Raw genomic sequence first — 24402 nt, forward strand, 5'->3', positions numbered from 1 at the left:
ACCGCTCTCCACCCGCACCCCTTTATGCATGATCACCGCTCTCCACCCGCACCCCTTTATACATGATCACCGCTCTCCACCCGCACCCCTTTATACATGATCACCGCTCTCCACCCGCACCCCTTTATACATGGTCACCGCTCTCCACCCGCACCCCTTTATGCATGATCAGTGTTCTCCACCCGCACCCCTTTATACATGATCACCGCTCTCCACCCGTACTCCTTTATACATGATCACCGCTCTCCACCCGCACCCCTTTATACATGATCACCGCTCTCCACCCGTACACCTTTATGCATGGTCAGCGTTCTCCACCCGTACACCTTTATGCATGGTCAGCGTTCTCCACCTGTACTCCTTTATGCATGGTCAGTGTTCTCCCCCCCCCCTGTACTCCACACATGGTCAGTGTTCTCCCCCCCGTGCTCCTTTACACATGGTCAGTGTTCTCCACCCGTACTCCTTCATACATGATCACCACTCTCCAACCATATCCCTTTTTTATATGGTCAGTGTTCTCCACCCGTACTCCTTTATGCATGGTCAGTGTTCTCCATCCGTACTCCTTTATACATGGTCAGTGTTCTCCCCCCCCTGTACTCCACACATGGTCAGTGTTCTCCCCCCCCCGTACTCCTTTACACATGGTCAGTGTTCTCCACCTGTACTCCTTCATACATGATCACCACTCTCCAACCATATCCCTTTTTTATATGGTCAGTGTTCTCCACCCGTACTCCTTTATACATGGTCAGTGTTCTTCACCCATACCCCTTTATACATGGTCAGTGGTCTTCACCCATACCCCTTTATACATGGTCAGTGTTCTTCACCCATACCCCTTTATACATGGTCAGTGTTCTTCACCCATACCCCTTTATACATGGTCAGTGTTCCCCACCCATACCCCTTCATAATGGTCAGTTTTTCCACCCATACCCCTTCATAGATGGTCACTGTTCTCTACCCATACCCCTTCATACATGATTGCCACTCTCCACCCATACCCTTTTTTTTACATGGTCACCATTCTCCACCCATACACCTTTATACACGGTCCTTGTTCTCCCCCTTACTCCTTTATACATGGTCACTGTTCTCCACCTGTACACCTCTATACATGATCACCACTCTCCACCCATACCCCTTTTTTACATGGTCACCATTCTCCACCCATAAACCTTTATACTTGGTCACGGTTCTCTACCCATACCCCTTTATATACATGATCACCGCTCTCTACCCGTACCCCTTTATACATGATCAGTGTTCTCAACCGCCACCCCTTTATACTTGATCAACACTCTCCACCCATACCCCTTTTACATAGTCACCATTCTCCACCTGAACACCTTTATACATGGTAACTGTTTTCTACCCGTACCCCTTTATACAGTATCTCACAGAAGTGAGTTCCCCCCCCTCACATTTTTGTCAATATTTTATTCTATCTTTTCATGTGACAGCACTGAAGAAATGACACTTTGCTACAATGAGACGTAGTCAGTGTACAGCTTGTATAACATGTAACTTTGCTGTCCCCTCAAAATAACTCAACACACAGCCATTAATGTCTAAACCGCTGGCAACAAAAGCGAGCACACCCTTAAGTGAAAATGTCCAAATTGGGCCCAATTAGCCAATTTTCCCTCGCAGGTGTCATGTGAATCCTTAGTTACAATGTCTCAGGTGTGAATGGGGAGCTGGTGTGTTAAATTTGGTGTTATTGCTCTCACTCTCTCATACTGGTCACTGGAAGTTCAACATGGCACCTCATGGCAAAGAACTCTGAGGATCTGAAAAAAAGAATTGTTACTCTACATAAAGATAGCCTAGGCTATAAGAAGATTGCCAAGACCCTGAAGCTGAGATGCAGCACGGTGACCAAGACCATACAGTGGTTTAACAGGACAGGTTCCACTCAGAACAGGCCTCGCCATGGTCGACCGAAGAAGCTGAGTGCACATGCTCAGCGTCATATCCAGAGGTTGTCTTTGGGGAAATAGATGTACGAGTGCTGCCAGCATTGCTGCAGAGGCTGAAGGGGTGGGGGGAGGGGGGGGGGTTCAGCCTGTCAGTGCTCAGACCATACGCCGTACACTGCATCAAATTGGTCTGCATGGCTGTCGTCCCAGAAGGAAGCCTCTTCTAAATATGATGCACAAGAAAGCCCACAAACAGTTTGCTGAAGACAAGCAGACTAAGGACATGGATTACTGGAACCGTGTCCTGTGGTCCAATGAGACCAAAATAAACGGAGTTGGTTTTGATGGTGTCAAGCGTGTGTGGTGGCAACCAGGCGGGGGGTACAAAGACAAGTGTGTCTTGCCTACAGTCAAGCATGGTGGTGGGAGTGTCATGGTCTGGGGCTGCATGAGTGCTGCCGGCACTGGGGGGCTACAGTTCATTGAGGGAACCATGAATGCCAACATGTACTGTGACATACTGAAGCAGAGCATGATCCCCTCCCTTCAGAGACAGGGCTGCAGGGCAGTATTCCAACATAACGACCCCAAACACACCTCCAAGATGACCACTGGCTTGCTAAAGAAGCTGAGGGTAAAGATGATGGACTGGTCAAGCATGTCTCCAGACCTAAACCCTATTGAGCATCTGTGGGACATCCTCAAACGAAAGGTGGTGGAGCGCAAGGTCTCCAACATCCACCAGCTCCGTGATGTTGTCATGGAGGAGCTGAAGAGGACTTCAGTAGCAACCCATGAAGCTCTGGTGAAATCCATGCCCAAGAGGGTTAAGGCAGTGCTGGAAAATAATGGTGGCCACACAAAATAGACACTTTGGGCCCAATTTGGACATTGTCACTTAGGGGTGGACTCACTTTTGTTGCCAGCGGTTTAGAAATTAAATGGCTGTGTTGTTATTTTGAGGGGACAGCAAATTTACATGTTATACAAGCTGTACACTGACTACGTCACATTGTAGCAAAGTGTCATTTCTTTAGTGTTGTCACATGAAGAGATAGAATCAAATATTGACAAAAATGTCAGGAGTGGACTCACTTCTGGGAGATACTGTATATGATCACTGTTGTCCACCCATACCCCTTTATACATGATTACAGCTCTCTACCTGTACCCCTTTACACATGATCACTGTTCTCTACCTGTGCCCCTTTACACATGATCACTGTTCTCTACCTGTGCCCCTTTACACATGATCACTGTTCTCTACCTCTACCCCTTTATACATGATTACAGTTCTCTACCCCTTTATACAGGATTACAGTTCTCTACCTGTACCCCTTTATACAGGATTACAGTTCTCTACCTGTACCCCTTTACACATGATCAGTGTTCTCCACCCGTACCCCTTTACACATGATCAGTGTTCTCCACCCGTACCCCTTTACACATGATCAGTGTTCTCCACCCGTACCCCTTTATACATGATCCCATCTACCAAACATCCCCTGCTTATTATAGGTGCAGCCTGTATACTTTCTCTAATGACTGCAAATGGTTATGCTCAAAACAGTTTAATATATACATTTTTTTTTTTTAGAATGACACGGATACTTTCAAGCAAAAAAAAAAAAACCTGAACCAATGGCTACAAATCCTAAATGGTCACCCATAAAAAACACAAGTTACTACCTGATAACTCCTTTTCCAAGCGCAAGGTCCGCTTATTGCCCTCTCAACAGTATTGGCTTTAAAAATCTATTTGTAAACAAACCAATTACCAGTAAAAAATGAAAAAAGGGCTTACCTCGGCCCCCAACACTTCTGGGTGGTGTCATTGTGCCTTCTTGTAAAGTTGGGAGCTCAAAATCCCACAAGAACACACTCCAGCCCTCTGGAAGATTGCATTCTTGCTAAATTTTGAGCTCCCGGGTCTGATGGGAAGCAAGGTAATGTCACCAGCAGCTTAGGCCTTCTGCACTTTTCATAGAACAATGTACCATATCTCTATCTATTTTCTGCTCAAATTGGTCAGAGCCCTTTCCTTGTTAAACAGCATAATAGGGGCAGCGGTGGGACTGGAATCTATTCCAAAAAATATGTTCCACACAAACCTTTCAGAATGAAGCTTCCAATGCAATATTTATAACAATCCTACACAACAAAATCACTTGGCAAGGTTAACAGAATTACAATACATTTCCTTTCCTACAGGAAATGTTTATTCTACGAGAATCTACACAGCATAGATATTGTCACCTGCATCCCCTGCTTCCCATTCCTGTACGGAGGAAGAAGCCGTTTTATGGGCTGGACTATTATTTCAGAGAACACAACCCATTAGATCACGAAGAACTAGTGACTTCACTGCAGTATGCTGGCCCCTAGTATAGAAACTGCTGGTCCCCGTCTAGTCTTTCCCCCACCAATACCGGATCCCTCCAGTGCCCAGAGCGATCACAAATATGCCAATTTAATTTTGACGCTCATGATTAGAGATTTCTACGCCTCTCTCCCTTTATTCAGAGGATATAAAATAAAGGGTTAATATAACATTTCTTCCTACTCTCCCGATGAGATAGTAGCAAGGTTATAATTTTTTAGTAAATATTCCAAAATCACAAAGATCAAGTCGGTGATTTTTTAAAACCTATTCTGTACAGATCTTCTGCCCTCTGGTTGAAAGATTAAAAAAATATTAAATACAAAATCCAAGGCCCTTTTAAAATGAATACACTGACCCCCTAGTGAAAGCGCATCTTCAGACAAAACCTCTTGCATGTTGGATGAAGTACGAAAGGGTTAGACCCTCCGTCACGTATTTTATTCTGTGTTCCCATTGTGGACATTTACCGTTTGTATTTTTGACTGCTATAATCAGTACAAAAAGGGAGGGGAAATGCAAAATGTTAGCGTTGTCCCCTAAACATGACGCAAGGGGAAATCTTCCAATTAGGACACCTGTTCTGGTGACAAATAGGAGCAAATATTCCCCCACATTGGGGAATTTCCTCCCACTTCCTCTTGCATCCCTGTTGTAGGAAGTAAAAGGAAATTTGCAGAATGGTGTACAGACACAAAAAAATTAACTGGCAAGAGGTTTGAAAGCTGAATTCCGGGAATTCAGTAACTTTTCAAAAAGTGCAGGCGCACTGTGAGTTGTCCAATTAGGGGCATGTCACCTCCGGGACTTATCTCTATTATTTATACATGACAGGTTTATTGCACGCCCGGAGGATACACTCTGGCTGTGAGAGGAGAGATGCACACAGAGCAGCTATACCTACCCCCTGCCGCCCATTCATCAGAAACCTTTGTATTTTGTAAAGGAGGTCACATAATACAAAGGCTTCTGTGAATGGGCAGGAGGGGAGGGGCAGGCATAGCAGTTCCAGTGACTCTGCTATTGAAAGAACAAAGATCACAGTGGGTAGCTTCCGATCCCTGAAAATGATCTTCCTGGAGCACAATAAACCTCAATCAGATGTGAATAACAGAGATAAGTCTAGGCGGTGGCAGGTACTTCGTTGGACTTAAAAGATAAGTTCACCTTTTGACAAAAAAAAAAAAAAAAAAAAAAAAAGGGAAAAAAAAATTTAAAAACTGCATTTTTTTGCAGGGAAATTTTTTTTTTTTATTATTCTTTGTTGCAGGAGCCTGTGAAGCATTGCACCAGCGAATAGCAGATCACTGGTGCCATGCAGTTCTCCTGCAGACCTGTCATATCTACTTGCCTGTACATCCCATACAGTCACGCAAATACATTGACAGGAAGAATCAATGAACTACCACAGCGCTGTGGTAGTTCATTGAGTACTACAAGCCAAGATCCACATAGGATACCGGTACTTGTCGCTCATCCATTCACAGAACTCTGCGAATGAATGACAGCTGTGTGGGCGGAGCCCCGCACAGCCGCACTGTTTTTAAAAAAGGACAGCAAGTATTGGGAACTTCTCCCTGTACTGCTGTCACAGGGAGGTGGGGTGAATCAGGCAGCAGCTGCAGCATTGGGAACGTTACATGTTCCACCCTAAAACCGTCTGGGACATGTAACATGTTCCCAAAGGTGAACTTATCCTTTAACTCATGGTGTGCCTGCAGTTTTTACAAGGTAGCGGAATTCCTGGAGTTCAGCTTTAATCATTCCCTATTCTATCCAAAACAGAAAAAAAAAAAAAAAGTTTGGCCTATACATCCATTTTAACCTTCTCCTTGCAAGTTGTCATAGATATCTAACAAATCCAGTAAAATGAGTAATAAATACATTATATAATTTGTATAATGATTTGTCGTCTCACTGGATGATCCTAGAGAGATCCTCTATTAATGAAATAATGATCTGAATTAATTTCCCAGTACAAGTCCTGTTAATAAATTGTTGCATACTAATAATCCAGAATATAACTATTCCCCAATTATCTGTTCCCTGGGTTACCCTCTCCTGTCTACCAGGAATGATCCTAGAGCGGTGCCCTGTCCTGACTGAAGTAGAATAATGAGCAATAAAAAAAGAAAAAAAATTCCCTTCTCAAATGACTAGACTGCTCTTTCGTTAGCCCTCTCCTGGCAAGGAGCATAATCCTGGAGGGATTCCCCTGAGCTCTATTATTAAAAATAAATGCAGATCAGTTACACCAAAGTTGCACACAAGCCCGTCAACGCATTTAAATATTGACTTTCATTTTTTTTTTGGCAATTAATTGGCTCCTTAATTATGTTCCCTCTGACTATGTGATCCCGGAGAGATCCCCCGTCTTTTAACTGCCAAAACTGGTGCTTATTACAGTCATTTGAAATCCCTGTTAATACCCAAAAGTTATTAATGGATTATACAGTAGGTGATCTGTCTAATCGTGGCAGACCCGCGATTAAATCCTCTCTGGACAGGCGTTTGATCCCAGAGAGATCCCACAGTAGTAGGATAAAGATGAGCCAATTATTTCAGCCGTTTACGGTAAATGATTAATGCATTGCTATTTTTCATTGGAGTGTTTCCTCTGCCAATCCTCTATTGGCCTCCTACATCAGTGGTCTCCAAACTGTGGCCTGAGGGCCAAATGAGGCCCTTTTCTTGCTTTTATCTGGTCCTTGGGACACGATTTCATCCACTGATACCAACAATGGGACATAACTCCTCCCCACTGACACCAATGAAGAGGCACACTTCCTCCCAATGATACCAACAATTGGGCCCAATTACACCAACGATGGGGTACAATTCCTTCCACTGACACCAAAACATGGCGCATTTTTTTCCCAACTGATATCGGGACCTTTTCTACTCCCAACTGCCGCAGTCCGGCCCTTCTAAGGACTGAAGGACAGTAAACTGGCCCTTTGTTTAGAAAATTTGGAGACCCCTGTTCTACATGATCCAAGATAGAACCACTCTGCAGATTTATACCAGATCCTAACGTGGGTTCTATTTATTTTGCCCAGGAATCTATCCTCTTGTTAACCCCCAATCGTGTGATCCCACATAATAAACAGAAGAACTGTACCAGATCTGGACGTGGACTCTGTCTTGGCCGGCGTTGTGATCCTGTAAAGTTCCATTTATGTTCTGTCTGTAAATGATTAAATACTATCATTCTGCTAGATTTCATTGGCCCAATTATAATATTCTGTCCTCTAACATCTGTCCTGTTTAACCTATTAGCCAGAGGTGTGATCCAAGCCAGTGATCCACTCATCTAAAAATGAAAAGTATACCAGATTTGGATGTGGGATCTATTTATTTGATCACATTATCAATCTTTCTAGTTGACCCTATCACAACCTGGGACCTCATGACCCCAGAGAGAGATCCACTTTCATCTATCAGTAAGAGCTCATTGACACATGTGCAACTTGTCATGTGACTTCGGGGTCAAAAGTCGCACCGCATCTTTCCCAATGAATACTATTCATACCTGTGCAAGTTCAAATCGCAGCGACTTGAAAGTAGTTCCTGCACTACTTTGGTCCGACTTTCATGCGACTTGAGGGCCATAGACTTCAATGTAAACCCTCCAAAGTTGTATGAAAAGTCCCAACTGAATGATATACATGCGACTTTGTAGAGCACAATCAATCATCTTCGGTCAAAGTCACGCTCATCCAAGTCACACTGTAAAATCGCAATGAAAACTGCAGGATTTTGAAGTTGCCCAAGTGTGAATGGAGCCTTAGCTACATTTCCTACGTTTTATTAGTGTCCTGCCAGCAAATTATTAAATATTCTGTCAGATTTAATTTGCCTAGCCATCTAACCTCTAGTCAACCCTCTTTTGACCTGTCATTTTACCCCAGATAGATCCACTTTGATCTAATAAAATGAAGAATTATGCCAGATCCGATTGTGAGCTCTATCACCCTAAGAAATAGATTGATTACTATTCTGCTCTTGTATTAACCTCCTGATGACCCCATGTGTGAACCTGTTGACCTCTAGTAATAAAAAAAAATATATATATATATATATTTTTTTTTTTTTAGATGAATGATCCTTGTGCTGATAGAAAAGGAACAGATCTGTCATGATCATACCATAGATCCACTGGTAAAATTTTGAATTGTATCAGATCTGCTTGTGGGAGCTTTTTATTTTGTGAAGTTATACATCTTTCCTCAAGTTAGCCCTCTCTTGACCTGTCACTTGATCCCAGATGGATCCGCTTTGATCTAGTAAAATGAAGAATTATGCCAGATCTGAAATATATGGAGTCTAATCTACTCGTGTTTAACCCCTGGTGACCAGCAGTGTGATTCCAAGGATCCCTTCCTGGCCTCTAATGACTGATTTTTTTAAGCATATGATCCCTGATCTGTAAGTAAATAATTAGATCTGTCAGGATCAAGTGATAGATCCACTTTCATCTAGTAAAATAAACAAATACGCTGGATCTAAATGTGGGATCTATTATGTCTAGTTAGCCATCTCTCCTCTAACCCTTCATAGGCCTGTTGTGTGATCCCAGAGGGAGATCCACTTTTATCCAATAGTAAAATAGATCTAAAGAGTTCTAAAGTCCCATCTGTGTCCTATCAGTGACTCATTCTGTCACATTTAATTTTGACCTGTTATAACAAAAAAAAAAAATTTAAAGTGAATGATCCACATCATGTAAATGATTAGAACCCTCATGATTTTGTGACAGATCCACTCTCATCTAGTGAAATGAAGAATTAGATCAGATCTGGATGTGGGATCTCTCGCCCTATGAAATCTATTGGTCTTTACTGTACTAACCCGCTCCTGAACAGCGGTGTGATCCTGTGGATCCTTCCTGACCTCCAGTAATAAAAAAAAAAAAAAAAAAAAAAAAAGACTTTTCGTATAAATGATCCCTGCCCGGTTATAGTAAATGATTAGATCTGTCATGATCATGTGATAGATCCCCTTTTATCTAATAAAATGAAGAATTTTACCAGATCAAGACATGGGATCTATTGATCTTTATTGTAATAACCCCTTCCTGACCAGTTGTGTGATCCAGTAGCTCCCCCCATGACCTCCACTATTAAAAGTCATTTTAGTAAATGATTACAGCCATCATGATCATTTCATCTTATAAAACGAATAACTTTATCAGATCTAAATGTGGGATCCATTTAATGTGCCCTTTTATTAATCTGTCCTGTAGTTAACCCTTTGACCTGTCCACTCGCATGGTAAAATGTAGAATGACACCAGATCTGGATTTGGGTTCTATCACGCTATGAAATCGAATGATCCTTAATATATTAACCACTTCCTGACCAGCTGTGTGATCCTACAAATCCCTCCTCACCTGTAGTAAATTATATATATATATATATATATACCCTGCCCTGATATAGTAAACGATTACATTCAACATGATCATGTTACAGACTTTAAAACAGATTTTAAATAAAAAATGATCCCTTCCCCATTATAGTAAATAATTAGATCAGATCCAATTTCATCTGATAAAATAAAGAATTGTGCAAGGTCTAAAATGTGTGGTCTAATTTGCCCAGTTAACCCTTTATTGATAGTTTCTGTGATCCCAAAGAGAGCTCCACTCCTCTAGTGAAATGAACAAAATCAGATCTGGAATCTCTCACCCTCTGAAACAATGCGATAACCCCTTTCTGACCAACTGTGTGATCCCGTGGATCCCTCCTGGCCTTTGATAAGATTTTTTTTTTTTTTTTTTTTATTAAAAATGCCCCCTGCCTTGTTATAGAAAAAGATCTGATCTCTCTTTATCTTGTGATAGATCCACTCTCATCCAATAAAATGAAGAATACCTGATCTAGTTGTAGGATCTCTACCCCCATGAAATCTATTGATCCTTATTGTATTTACCCCCTCCTGACCAGCTGCATGATCCTGTGGATCCCTCCAGACCTCTAGTGTATGTATATATATATATATATATATATATATATAATGATCCCTTCTCTCTTATAATAAATTATTAAGTCTCTCTTGATCTTGTCATAGATCCACTTTCATCTGATAAAATGAAACGTTATACTAGATCTAGATGTGGGATCTCTCAATTTTTAAAATCTATTGATCCTTGATATATTAACCCCTTCCTGACCAGCTGCGTGATCCTGTGGCTCCCCTCCTGACCTCTAGTAAAAAAAAAAAAAAAGCATTTTATAATATAAATGATCTCCGCCCTGTCATAGTAAATAATTAGATCTGATCGACTTTCACCTGATAAAGAATTGTACCAAATCTAAATGTGGGATCTATTTAGTTTAACCGGTTATAAATCTGCCCTGTAGTTAACCTTTATTTATCTGTCCTGTGATCACCTTCTCTACGGAGATGAAGAATGACACCTGTCACCCTGTGCAATCTATTCATAATCCCCCCCCCCCCCCTCCTGTGATCCCATGGATTCCTCCTACCTGCAGTAATAAAGATTGATCTAGAATATATATATATATATATATATAGATATAGATTTGCTATCGATCCATTTTTATCTCATAAAATGAATTGTACCACATCTAAATATAGGATCTATTTAAATTTGCCCAGTTATTAGTCTGTCCCAGGGGTGGACTGACCATTTGGAAACTCGGGCACTGCCCAAGGGCCCAGGGTCAGTAGGGGGTCCCATGAGATACCTCTGGTATCTTTTTCATAGGCTTTTTTGAATTTGGCCAAGGACACAGGGGCCCCATGATCCCCTATTGCCCAGGGGCCCCCATGAGTTGTCAGTCCACCCCTGGTCTGTCCTGTGGTTAACCCTTTACCAACCTGTCCTGTGATCCCAGAGGGAGATTTCCCCGCATAGTAAAATACAGAATTATACCAGATTTCAACGTGGGATCTTTCACCCTATGAAATCTTCTGATCCTTAATGTATTAACCCCTCCTGACCAGCTGTGTGATCTCATGGATCTCTCCTGACCTCTAGTAATATATATCTACAAGTGACCCCCTGCCCTGTTATAGGAAAAGATCAGATCTCTCTTGACCTTGAGATAGATCTACTCTCGTCTGACAAAATGAAAAAGACCCAAATTAATTGTGGGATTTCTCACCCTATGAAATCTATTGATCCCTAATATATTAACCCCTTCCTGACCAGATATTTGATCCAATTGATCTCTCGTAACAAGACTGATTTTTTTTTTTATGCCCTAGCATAGTAAATGACCAGATCTCTCCTGTTCTTGTGATAGATCAGCTTTTATCTGATCAAATGAATAGAGGCCAGACCTAGACATGGGATCCCTCACCCTATGAAATCTATTAACCCTTAATGTGTTAACCCCTTCCTGATCTGCTGTGTGATCCCATATGACCTCTAGTAATAAAACACACACACACACACACACACACATATATATACATACCCTGCCCTGTTAATAGTAAAAGATCAGATCTCTCGATTTTGTGACAGATCCACTCATCTGCTAAAATGAACAATATCCATATAATTAGTTATGGGATCTCTCACCCTATGAAATCTATTGACACTTAATGCGTTAACCCCTTCCTGATCTGCCGTGTCATCCTGTGGATCCCTCCTGACCTCTAGTAATAAAACAGATTTAAATATATATGACCCCGGCCCTGTTAGAGTAAAAGTTCAGATCTCTATCAATCTTGTGACAGATCCACTCATCTGATAAAATGAAGAATACCCAAATTAGTTGTGGGATCTCTCACCCTATGAAATCTATTGATCCCTAATGTTTTAACCCCTCCCTGACCAGCTGTTTGATCCAATTGATCCCTCCTGACCTCTAGTAATAAAACTGATTTTTTTTTTTTATGCCCTGGTATAGCAAATGACCAGATCTCTCCTGTTCTTTTGATAGATCCACTTTCATCTGATAAAATGAAGACCCCAGACGTAGACATGGGATCCCTCACCACCCTATGAAATCTATTAACCCTTAATGTGTTAACCCCTTCCTGATCTGCTGTGTGATCCCGTGGATCTCTCCTCACCGCTACTAAAACAGATTTAAATATATATGACCCTGTTGTAGTAAAAGATCAGATCTCTCTTGATCTTGTGACAGATCCACTCATCCGATAAAACGAATACCCAAATTAGTTGTGGGATCTCTCACCCTGTGAAATCTATTGATCCCTAATGTACTTATGTATTAACCCCTCCCTGACCAGCTGTTTGATTCAATTGATCCCTCCTGACCTCTAATAAGATAGATCTCATATATATATATATATATATATATATATATATATATATATATATATATATATATATATATATATATATATATGTGACCGCTGCCCTCTTATAGTAATAGATCAGACCTCTCTTGATCTTGTGATAGATCCACTCTCATCTGATAAAATGAAGAACACCAGATCTAGTTGCGGGATCTCTCATCCTGTGAAATCTATTAATCCTTAATGTAGTAACCCCTTCCTGACCAGGGGCGTGATCCAATTGATCCCTCCTGACCTCTGGTGTGTGTATGTATATATATATATATATATATATATATATATATATATATATGACCCCCTGCCCTCTTAGAATAACAGATCAGATCTCTCTTGATCTTGTGAGAGATCCACTCTCCTGACAAAATTAAGAGTACCCGATGTAGTTGCAGGATCTCTCACCCTATGAAATCTATTGATCCCTAATGTAGATATGTATTAACTCCTTCCTGACCAGCTGTTTGATCCATTTGATCCCTCCTGACCTCTAATATATATATATATATATATATATATATAAATAAATAAAACCCCAGCCCTGTTCTAGTAACAGATCAGATCTCTCTTGATCTTGTGATAGATCCACTCATCTGATAAAATGAAAAACACCGGATCTAGTTGCGGGATCTCTCATCCTATGAAATCTATTGATCCTTAATGTAGTAACCCCTTCCTGACCAGCAGCGTGATCCCATTGATCCCTCCTGACCTCTAGCAATAAAACCATGTTCTTTCTATACGAATGACCCCTGCCCTGATCTAGTAAAATGATTGGATCTGATCCCCTTTCATCCAATAAAATACAAGAGATCTAAATGTGGGATCCAGGTGATACATCTACACTGCAGTTAACCCTGTGTTGCCCTGCTCCCCCTGCAGTGAGATGAGGAATGTCAGGTGCCCCCTGTGAGAGGTGCAGGTGCCCCCTCCCCCCTCTGTCAGTGATGGGTATGGAGGGTGTAGTGGTCCTCGTGCCCCCCCTAGTGTCGGTGCAGAGAATCATCTCCCCTCCTCCTCTCTCTCTCCCCCCGGCGGTGATTAGTATCCGGCGGCCTCTCTCTCTCCTGCCTGTCCTGGTAATTGGCCTCTGCTGTTCCTCTCAGACGGAGCTTCCCTCACCCCGGGGTCCCCTCAGATTCCTCCCCCGGCTCCTCCTTCTTCTTCCTTCTCCTCGGTTATCTTCCTCCCCCCCTCCTCCACTCCCGGGGGGGTCCGGGCAGCAGCGCGTCCTCCTCCTCCTTCTTCTCCTCGGGCCGCACCTCGGCCCGAGTGACGCAGCAGCCTAAAGGCAGGAGGAGCCAGGCAACGACCCCGGCGACGTCACCACACCCACCCCCGGAGCCAGCCAATCGGAACACACCCGACGGAGGAGCGGAAGGCAGATCCCGTTGGTCGCCCACCTTCTCCATCTCCCTCTCTTTTTCTGTCAGAGTGGTGGAGGGGGCGTGGCCCACGGTGGCCAATTGGCGAGTCCCGCTTGTGGGGAGCGGGAAACGGCCCCCGGCGCGCGCCAGCCAATGACACCGCCGGCCGCGTCTGAGGGGAAGCTAGCTGACCGGGACTGGACGGCCGGAGATCTGGGCGGGAAATCGGGCGGCCAATCAGATTTGAGCTTGCTGTATGTTTTTGATTTTTTTTCTCTAGTGCTCTGTATTAGTGGTGTGCTTATATAAAATGATTTCCTCCAGCCCCTCACCACACGTGAGGAGATCTCATTGTTATTGGTCATTAGGGTGAGGTCACATGACTGGATCGCTGAGGGCGGGGCATAGCTAACCTATCTGGAACATATAACACCCGCCCCCTCATATCCCACTTCTCAGGAATCATCAGGTAGGTGGGGGAAGGGAGCTGGAAGAATGGAGGTCTATGGGCAGAGCTGGAACGCAGCGTATGGATCCATCTGGCGTGCCGCAACCCCGGAACACCATCTCCAGCTTAGTTCCTGGGTGGAAAGTAAGAGGGAGGCCTTGAAGGGGTTACAAACATTTGGTGTGCCTCCATCCTGAGCGCCTGGAGGTGTGGCCATTAAATGGGTGTGGCTTCAGTAAGCCCCCAGCTATGGTGGTTGGATGTAATAATATACCCACCCTCCCCCATATTCATTGGTAGGCAGTGGTTGGATGTATGAGTAACCCCGCCCCCACAATCATTGGTGGTCAGTGGCTGGATGTAATAACCCCGCCCCCCACAATTGGTGGTCAGTGGCTGGATGTAATAATATACCCGCCCTCCCCCCACATTCATTGGTAGGCAGTGGTTGGATGTATGAGTAACCCCGCCCCCCACAATCATTGGTGGTCAGTGGCTGGATGTAATAACCCCGCCCCCCACAATCATTGGTGGTCAGTGGCTGGATGTAATAACCCCGCCCCCCACAATCATTGGTGGTCAGTGGCTGAATGTAATAACCCCACCCCCCCATCGTTGGTTATCAGTGGCTTTTTGTAATAACCCCACCCCACCAATCATTGGTTATCAGTGGCTGGATGTAATGACCCCGCCCCCCACAATCATTGGTTGTCAGTGGCTGGATGTAAGAATATACCCGCCCTCCCCCTATATTCATTGGTAGGCAGTGGTTGGATGTATGAGTAACCCCGCCCCCCACGATCATTGGTGGTCAGTGGCTGGATGTAATAACCCCACCCCCCCAATCATTGGTTATCAGTGGCTGGTTGTAATAATAACCCCCCCCCCCCCCACAATCATTAGCTTTCAGTGGCAGGATGAAATTAACCCCGCCCCTCAAGCATTGGTGGTCACTGGCTAGATGAAATTATAACCCCGCCCCTCAAGCATTGGTGGTCAGTGGCTAGATGAAATTATAACCCCGCCCCCTCAATCATTGGTGGTCAGTGGCTAGATGTAATAACCCCGCCCCCCCCAATCATTGGGCAGTGGCTGGTTGTAATCATAACCCCACCCCCAATCATTGGTCATCAGTGGCTGGTTGTAATAATAACCCCACCCCATAATAACACCACCACAATCATTAGTGTTCAGTGGCTGGATGCAAATAACCCCGCCCCTTCAATCATTGGTGGTCAGTGGTTGGTTGTAATAATAGCTCCACCCCCCAATCATTGGTGATCAGTGGCTGGTTGTAATAATAGCCCCACCTCCCAATCATTGGCGGTCAGTGGCTGGTTGTAATAATAGCCCCCCAATCATTGGTGGTCAGTGACTGGTTGTAATAATAGCCCCACCCCCCCCCAATCATTGGTGGTCAGTGGCTGGAACAGTACATTCCCTCAGCATTGGTGATCGGTTATAAAATACCCTCCATTATTGATGGTCATTTCCAAGCTTTAAAGTGGTTGTGAACCTCAGACATGAAATATGAACAAAGCAAATCCCTCTATAGTGTGTACTTGTCTCAGTCCAGAGTGCTAAGTGTCATTTCTGTCTGCTGCCTCCTTCCTCTGCTATCAGCATGAATCGCTTCTGACAAGCTCTCTTGACACCAAGAGAAAAATGGTGACAGGGGAGGAAATCCAGCACACAGACTGTGATTGACAGCCTCAGCTCTGTTTCCGTGTGCTGTGTAAAGGGAAGGCCTCCAATCAGCTCTCACTGAGCTCTGCAGAGTGTAACTTAAGCTCCCCGCTCCCTGCTTTCTGAAAGCTCAGACAAGCTTTATAAATTCAGCAATTTGAACAGGTGTAGAGAAGAGAAGACCTTAGATAAACAGGTACAACTTATGTCGGAGGATTTGTTTCATCTCTGTGTATCACCTGAGACCAGTCACTTCACTGGGTATATGGAAGGGTTTACTACCATTTAAAAATGATGACAGGTTTGCTTTAAAGCACAGGTGTCAAACTGGCGGCCCTCCAGCTGTTGCCAAACTACAAGTCCCATCAGGCATTGCAAGATTGACAGTTACAAGCATAACTCACAGAGGCAGAGGCATGATGGGACTTGTAGTTTGGCAACAGCTGGAGGGCCGCCAGTTTGACACCCCTGATTTAAAGGGTTAGTTAGTTGTTTATTCTTCTTGATTCTCGGTGTACTTTGTGTATTTCTTCCAGATCTGTGCAGTCATCCAGACTTTCCCTTCCTATAATAAAGACCGCTCACTGCTGCTCTCTCTTCATGTGCAGGGTGACTGGTCTTGTCTCCGCCCCCTCCTGTAGTTTTCCACAGGCAGCCACTTTTATTGGACAGCTTGGCCTGGAAGGGGAAAAAAATAATGGATCTACTGGCAGGATCAAAAAAACTTTGTTACGGAGGGACTCAGAAAAACAAAGACTTGCTGTGTTCATGCCTTTGACAGACCACATCATAGATGTCATTTCTTTTACCTGCAGTTCCACTTGAAGGGACAGTAATTAGTTCTCGGTTCCTAGCCTCCAGCTTGATTCTTGGTGTGCTTTGTGTATTTCTTCCAGATCTGTGCAGTCATCCAGACTTTCCCTTCCTGTAATAAAGACCGCTCACTGCTGCTCTCTCTCCATGTGCAGGGTGACTGGTCTTGTCTCCGCCCCCCACTGTAGTTTTCTATAGGCAGCCTGTAGTGGGTGGATTCTTCTGGGCCCCTCCCACAGCTCAGCACAGGCTGTGTACTGCACAAAGGTGATGTCAATGCTGCTTTTATATTATTACTATTATTATTATACAAACTATATATTATTTATATGGCGCCAACAGTTTGCGCAGCTCTTTACAGTATAAGGGAGACAGTACAATTACAATACTTTCAGTACAGAAGAAATAGGAGGGCCCTGCTTGTGGAGCTTACAATCTAAAGGATAATAACCGGCAAAGGTATTTGGCGCTCACGACGTGGATTTATACCCTTTGTGGCTATGAAGGAATTTTAGATGAAATCGTCTGTGCCCAGAGATCAACTTTAAGCCGTAGGAATAAAAGCTGACTGTTGTAAGCACCCTGACAGTGTTCATTGACTATTCCTGCTCTCTAGCTCCCTTGTCTCCTCCTCCCATGCTCATCTCCAGGACTTCTCTAGAGCTTCCCCCATCCTCTGGAACTCTCTACCCCAAATTATCAGACTATTGCCTACTCTGCTCACTTTTAGGCGATCTATGAAAACCTATCTGTTCAGGGAAGCCTATCCTGCCCTCAGCTAATAATGGAATCTTCTTGTCAGGGATGCGGGTGTGACCAGAAGTGTGTGGACTGACACAGGGAAACGCAGGCTTCAGGATATAGTAAATAATATAATTTATTAAGACTAACAATACAAACGCAGTGCAAAACTAAACATAATACAGTGCAAACAAACTGAACCAAACCTCCAACAGATAACAAACATACGATTCAAGAGTAGTCAGGCAGGCCGGGTTGGTAGCAAACGGGCAAACGGAGTACCAGGAGCAGGCGGGAGAGTGGTCAGGACTAGCCGAGGTCAGTGCAGGCAGCGTCAGGACAGCAGAAACAGGATCAGGAAAGCAGGGCCAAGCAAACAGTACAACAAGGCACAGACTGCAGGTCTGGCCATCCCTTAAATACACCACCTGCAATCAGCCCCAGGTGATGGCTAATTGCCGAAGTGAACCTCTGGTTGTTGAGAGCACCCGCTGGCCAGCCCTGGTACTGCAGCCCACAAGGCAGGTGAGTCCCACCACTATTGGCAAATCCATTCCTGACACTTCTACTCTTCCTACCAGTCCATCCCCCACAGTTATTACCTTTTGTACCATTCACCCCTCCCTCCTAGATTGTAAGCTCCTAGGATCAGGGCCCTCCTATCCCTCTTGTATTGTTGCTGTATTGTCTCCCGTTATATTGTAAAGCTCTGAGCAAACTGTTGGCGCCATATAAATCCTGTAGAATAATAATAACTGCCACTTTTTGTTGGACAGCTTGGCCTGGAAGGGGAAAAAATAATGGATCTACCGACAGGATCAATAAAACTTTGTTACGGAGGGACTGCCGTGTTCATAATATTGACAGACCACATCATAGATCATCATTTTTTGCCTGCAGTTCCACTTGAAGTGACAGTAATTAGCTCTCAGTTCCTAGCCTCCAGCTGGCAAGTGTGTGGGATTCCGGCCCGGGGTGCTTACATCATGGAGTACAATACCATATTCGGTCTTCTACCTAATATGGTCAATGATGCAGGCATCCCATGGTTCAGATCCCGCCGTGGACCGCCCCACTGAGTCCGATATGCTTTCCAGTATCTGCATCCTCTGAATAGCCTGGAATGTGAGCCGGTGGCAACGCCGGGACTTTGGCTCGGAGTTTAACAAACTGGAAATCACGGTCATTCAGAAAATGAGGACATCGCCAGCCGGAGGGATTTATCAAGCTGGGCAGCCAGCTGCGTACGCTAACTGCCAAGACGACAATTACAGGCGCTCAGCAGATCGGCTCGGGGGGGGCTCCGATACAGTTCTTAGACACAATATTTCATGTCTGGAAGGAGATGCGGCTGGTCCGCTGGTATTGTGCCGCACAGTTACCGGACTAATGTGGTGCAGCTGGGCTTGACACATTTGCTAGCCAGCTAGAAAAGTCAGGAGCCAGTTTTTTTTTGTTTTTTTTTTGCGTGGCGTGGGTTGTCATCGTCCGGAACTTCACGCGACGTGTCACGTCAAAACCGCACCACGTTTTAGGCGCCACTGAAAATAATGGCACCTGAACCTGTGTTTTGCGATCACAGCGATTCTGCTGCTATCCCAACTGCAACTATTCACCTCTGGGATTTTTATTTTTTTTGCTATGTAAATGAAAAAGTCCAAAAATATAGAAAAAAGTGTTTTTCTTATAAAATTTTGCAAATAAATAATATTTCATCATAAATCTTGGCCAAAACTTTATTTCATTATCTTTTTAGTAAAAAAAATAACCCAAATTAGTTTATAACCAAAAATTATAATTTTTAAACTTTTTTTCCATTTTTATTTTTTATTATATTACTTGTTTTTTTTGTTTTTTTCATACTGTCACCCTAGCAGTGCAGTGTCACCATGGTGACACTGTACTACTTGTGGGGAGTGATGAAGATTTTTTTTTTTTTACACTGATTGCTTTTACACCCATAAAGGCTGCAAAAGCAATCATTTCTCCTTCTCTCTGGCTGCATTCTTGCAGCCATTGAGAACTACTGTGTGAGCAGTGATTGGTCACAGCTTGTCACATGGTACAAGGCTGTTGTGAATAGCCTTGTACCATGTGACCTCTGTGATCATTCACAGATTTCACAGGTAGTAAGCAATGATGTCAGAAGTGACATCTTGCTTACTACTCTGCATGTGATCACTGATTGGCCAATCAGTGATCACATGATCAGGACCTCGCAGAGAGGTCCTGTACGACGATCGGTGTTTAACTGTGTCCGGAGGACACATCGGGCACCGGATCGCGGTGCTGCGCGCTCCCAGGGAGCACGAACAAGCAGGGGGCGGGGAGGCCATTTATAAACGGCCACCCGACCCTGCACTGCCACAGTTTATATACAACGGCCAGACGGGAAGTGGTTAACCCCTTTGCGCCGGTACCTCCTGGCCATTTAAGAGTTTCAGAAGCCGGGCAGGGTTTTAGGGTCATGTGACCGCTGTGATTCGCTGTCACGGCGGTCACATGATTGGAAAAGGTCCCGAACACAAGGGGAGATCGGGACCTTTTCGTGAGTCACGGACATATGAGCTGGGAGCACGTGCTCTCAGCACATTTGTATTCTCTAATGGCACGCAAATATACGGCTGCTCGGCGTCAAGACCACTTATTTGCGTGCGCTCGGCATCTAGGGGTTAAACATAAAAACTAATATATATATTTCTTGTACATTCCAATTCTATTAAAGGAGGGGGGAGACCTTTTAAACAGAGCCAACTTATCAAGGAGATTGAAGGTCTTTATCTGATTGGATTCCGGTGCTGATTCTTCCCGTCACATTCTAGCTCTGCTGTTTGGGGACTATAAGAGGCTGGTACCAGGTCACAGTCAGGTCCTTACACGGCTTGCATTCAAAAATACATTGAAAATGTTACTAAACCCACTACAGTACAATCAGTCTGTATATGCAGTAAAGCATGCTTGTTTTACTCACTGTGGAACCTAAGGGGTTAATCCTCTGCATTGTGTAAAAAAGGATATATGATCTTCTCTTCTCTGATCCTCACCTTCTTCCATTGTCCCCTAAATATCTCCTGATAGAACAGAGGTTTGGAGTCACTCTGCACATGTAGTTTGGTGTGTAATGCTAGAGAAGTTTTTTTTTTTTTTTCCTTGGGAGAGTGCATGTGATCAGCACAAGGCCAATCAGCACTGTCCAGACAGAGGTCAGGGGTTCTGCATCCTCCTAGACCAGAAACAAAACTCCTCCTACAAGCTTTAACCAGTGCTGTGCTGGACACTCATTCTATATACTGTTGATGAGAAAAGGGATTTAGCGGTTTATATTAACTAAAATAATTGCATTTCCATGTTGTGTGTACTGTGGGAGACCGGATATAGTGAATGCAGGGTCCAGGGAGACCAGATATAGTGAATGCAGGGTCCGGGGAGACCAGATATAGTGAATGCAGGGTCCGGGGAGAGCGGATATAGTGAATGCAGGGTCCGGGGAGAGCGGATATAGTGAATGCAGGGTCCGGGGAGACCAGATATAGTGAATGCAGGGTCCTGGGAGACCAGATATAGTGAATGCAGGGTCCGGGGAGAGCGGATATAGTGAATGCAGGGTCCGGGGAGACCGGATATAGTGAATGCAGGGTCCGGGGAGACCGGATATAGTGAATGCAGGGTCCGGGGAGACCAGATATAATGAATGCGGGGTCCAGGGAGACCAGATATAGTGAATGCAGGGTCCGGGGAGAGCGGATATAGTGAATGCAGGGTCCGGGGAGAGCGGATATAGTGAATGCAGGGTCCGGGGAGAGCGGATATAGTGAATGCAGGGTCTGGGGAGACCAGATATAGTGAATGCAGGGTCCTGGGAGACCAGATATAGTGAATGCAGGGTCCGGGGAGAGCGGATATAGAGAATGCAGGGTCCGGGGAGACCGGATATAGTGAATGCAGGGTCCCGGGAGACCAGATATAGTGAATGCAGGGTCCGGGGAGAGGATACAGTGAATGCAGGGTCTGGGGAGAGCAGATAGTGAATCCGGGGAGACCAGATATAGCGAATGCAGGGTCCGGGGAGACCAGATATAGCGACTGCAGGGTCCGGGGAGACCAGATATAGTGAATGCAGGGTCCGGGGAGACCAGATATAGTGAATGCAGGGTCCGGGGAGACCAGATATAGTGAATGCAGGGTCCGGGGAGACCAGATATAGTGAATGCAGGGTCCGGGGAGACCGGATATAGTAAATGCAGGGTCCGGGGAGACCGGATATAGCAAATGCAGGGTCCGGGGAGACCGGATATAGTGAATGTGGGGTCCGGGGAGACCAGATATAGCGACTGCAGGGTCCGGGGAGACCGGATATAGTGAATGCAGGGTCCGGGGAGACCAGATATAGTGAATGCAGGGTCCGGGGAGAGCGGATATAGTGAATGCAGGGTCCGGGGAGACCGGATATAGTGAATGCAGGGTCCGGGGAGACCGGATATAGTGAATGCAGGGTCCGGGGTTTAGTAACACTTTAATGACATTCATTCATTCATTTTGCATTAATTTGTATATGACTGTGTCATGTTCAGCTTTCACGTATAGGTAAACTCTAATGATAAACATCTATTTGCTCTATTTTGGCCTAGTAAATATATCATTGAAATTGTTTTGTTGTATCTTTCTAGTAAGTGCAAAAATACTTGTTGATCCTGCCAGAAATCCATTGCTGCCTCTATGTTCTCTGCAGTCTCATAAGGTAAACCCTCACTCTGGACCCAAAAATGTTCTAATTGACCAAATAACTCCTTTCTACAGGCAGTCACATAGACGGTCCATCTAGACTAGAGGCGGAGTACAAGATGCAATGTGTTATTAACCATAAAGAACGGAGAAGAAGAAAAAGGGAAATAGAAAAAGAAAGCGATATGGGACTCTCCACCCTCCGGAAGTTATGTGCTCCTACTTTTCCCCGTTTTATTAGTGATCACATACCCTTAGATCCTTATGCAGCTTGAGAACAGAGAGCTGGGGGCGGGGAAAGTGATCTTCCTAGTGAATGGCTGTGCCAGGGGAGAGGAGGGGGGGGGGTGTCAGCACCAAGCTGATCATTGGAGGAGAGCAGGCTGAGTTCCCAGCACAGCCAGAAAAATGACCACACTGTTCTCTCATGCCTAGTGTGGTCAGTTTTTAATAGGAAAGCAGAGGGACTGGCAGGAACAGGAGACTTTTTCATACAAGTACATGGCACAGCAGACACATATCAGGGATAGGAAATGTTGGGTTTACATTCTATTTAAACACCTATCATCCTTTGGCTACAGGGCTTAAAATTTCGAGTCTAGACCTACTAGCTAGGCACAAATCTTATTCTCCACCAGTTGCCCCACCCAACCTTGCCCAGGTCCGCCTCCAACCCCACCGCCGGCCCATCCCCCAAGACTTGCGTAATACCTTTTTTCTGATGCAAAATACCACTCCTCGTGTCCCCCGCAGTGGGGGGAGAGCGGACCTCTCCCCGTGTCCCCCGCGGCGGTGGAGAGCGGGCCTCTCCCCGTGTCCCCCGCGGCGGTGGAGAGCGGGCCTCTCCCCGTGTCCCCCGCGGCGGTGGAGAGCGGGCCTCTCCCCGTGTCCCCCGCGGCGGTGGAGAGCGGGCCTCTCCCCGTGTCCCCCGCGGCGGTGGAGAGCGGACCTCTCCTCGTGTCCCCCGCGGCGGTGGAGAGCGGACCTCTCCTCGTGTCCCCCGCGGCGGTGGAGAGCGGACCTCTCCTCGTGTCCCCCGCGGCGGTGGAGAGCGGACCTCTCCTCGTGTCCCCCGCGGCGGTGGAGAGCGGACCTCTCCTCGTGTCCCCCGCGGCGGTGGAGAGCGGGCCTCTCCTCGTGTCCCCCGCGGCGGTGGAGAGCGGGCCTCTCCTCGTGTCCCCCGCGGCGGTGGAGAGCGGGCCTCTCCTCGTGTCCCCCGCGGCGGTGGAGAGCGGGCCTCTCCTCGTGTCCCCCGCGGCGGTGGAGAGCGGGCCTCTCCTCGAGTCCCCCTCGGCGGTGGAGAGCGGGCCTCTCCTCGAGTCCCCCTCTGCGGTGGAGAGCGGACCTCTCCTCGAGTCCCCCGCGGCGGTGGAGAGGGTGTCTTCTCTCAGCGGAGGAGAGCGGACCTCTCCTGCACCTGTCCCCTCAGCGGCGCTGCCAGTGTAATGGAGTTGCCGAGGAAACCGGAAGTTGGAAACCGGAACTTGGCTTCACAATGAGGCTTGGAGCGCAGGTGCAGCCGCTCCATCATCTGTACTCGCCACACAAGAATTTCTCCTCGCATTTGGCGAGCGGGCGAGCGGCTTTTTCAAGCCCTGGACTATACCTTATAAATGATCACCTTGATGTTGGTTCCTTGACTGTAACTTAACCACTTGGCCCTTTCCAGTCCTTTAAGGGATTTGACAGGTGATGACGGGAGGCAGGGCGGGGTTTAGGGTCATTTGATTGGCCGTCACAGCGGTCACATGATTGGAAAGCTCTACTTTGCAAGTAGCAATTGGCACCTTTCCGTGAGGCGATGGTAAATGTGCTGGGAGTGCGCAGGGTGCATGCTCTCGGCACATGTTTGTTTACATTGGGTATGGAAATATGTGGCCTCTCTGTGCCACAGCCCAGCCTCCAAGAAAATGTGACTACTCCAGGAAGATTCAATTCCCAGCACAGCCCCCTCTCTCCTTACATGTCTCTCCCCTTCTGGGAGTGTCTTCTTACTGTCTGTGTTGGCCCAGCTCCCCCACTCCT

General features: G+C 45.6%; 2 protein-coding genes across 3 annotated transcripts in view; one reads left to right on the top strand and one right to left on the bottom strand.

Annotated features, from left to right (window-relative positions):
* The window catches only part of PHF1 (PHD finger protein 1), a 73525-nt gene extending 59611 nt beyond the window's left edge, over positions 1-13914 (bottom strand). The window contains exons 1-2 of one of the 2 annotated variants that reach the window (XM_089656465.1): positions 13723-13914; positions 7430-7495 (exon numbers count right to left, since the gene is read on the bottom strand). The gene's annotated coding sequence lies outside the window, so the exon portion shown is untranslated. The remainder of the gene's footprint in view (positions 1-7429; positions 7496-13722) is intronic. The other variant, XM_089656464.1, reaches the window with a different exon arrangement.
* The window catches only part of LOC149442163 (uncharacterized), a 39841-nt gene continuing 29161 nt past the window's right edge, over positions 13723-24402 (top strand). Inside the window, exon 1 of the mRNA XM_089656462.1 lies at positions 13723-14221. Coding sequence (XP_089512588.1) covers positions 14121-14221 — 101 coding nt within the window. The 5' untranslated portion in view covers positions 13723-14120. The remainder of the gene's footprint in view (positions 14222-24402) is intronic.

The sequence above is a fragment of the Staurois parvus genome, unplaced genomic scaffold (genome assembly GCF_062004578.1).
Source record: "Staurois parvus isolate SC_StPar_1 unplaced genomic scaffold, SC_StPar_1.0 ptg000906l, whole genome shotgun sequence".
NCBI classification, from domain to species: Eukaryota; Metazoa; Chordata; class Amphibia; order Anura; family Ranidae; genus Staurois; species Staurois parvus.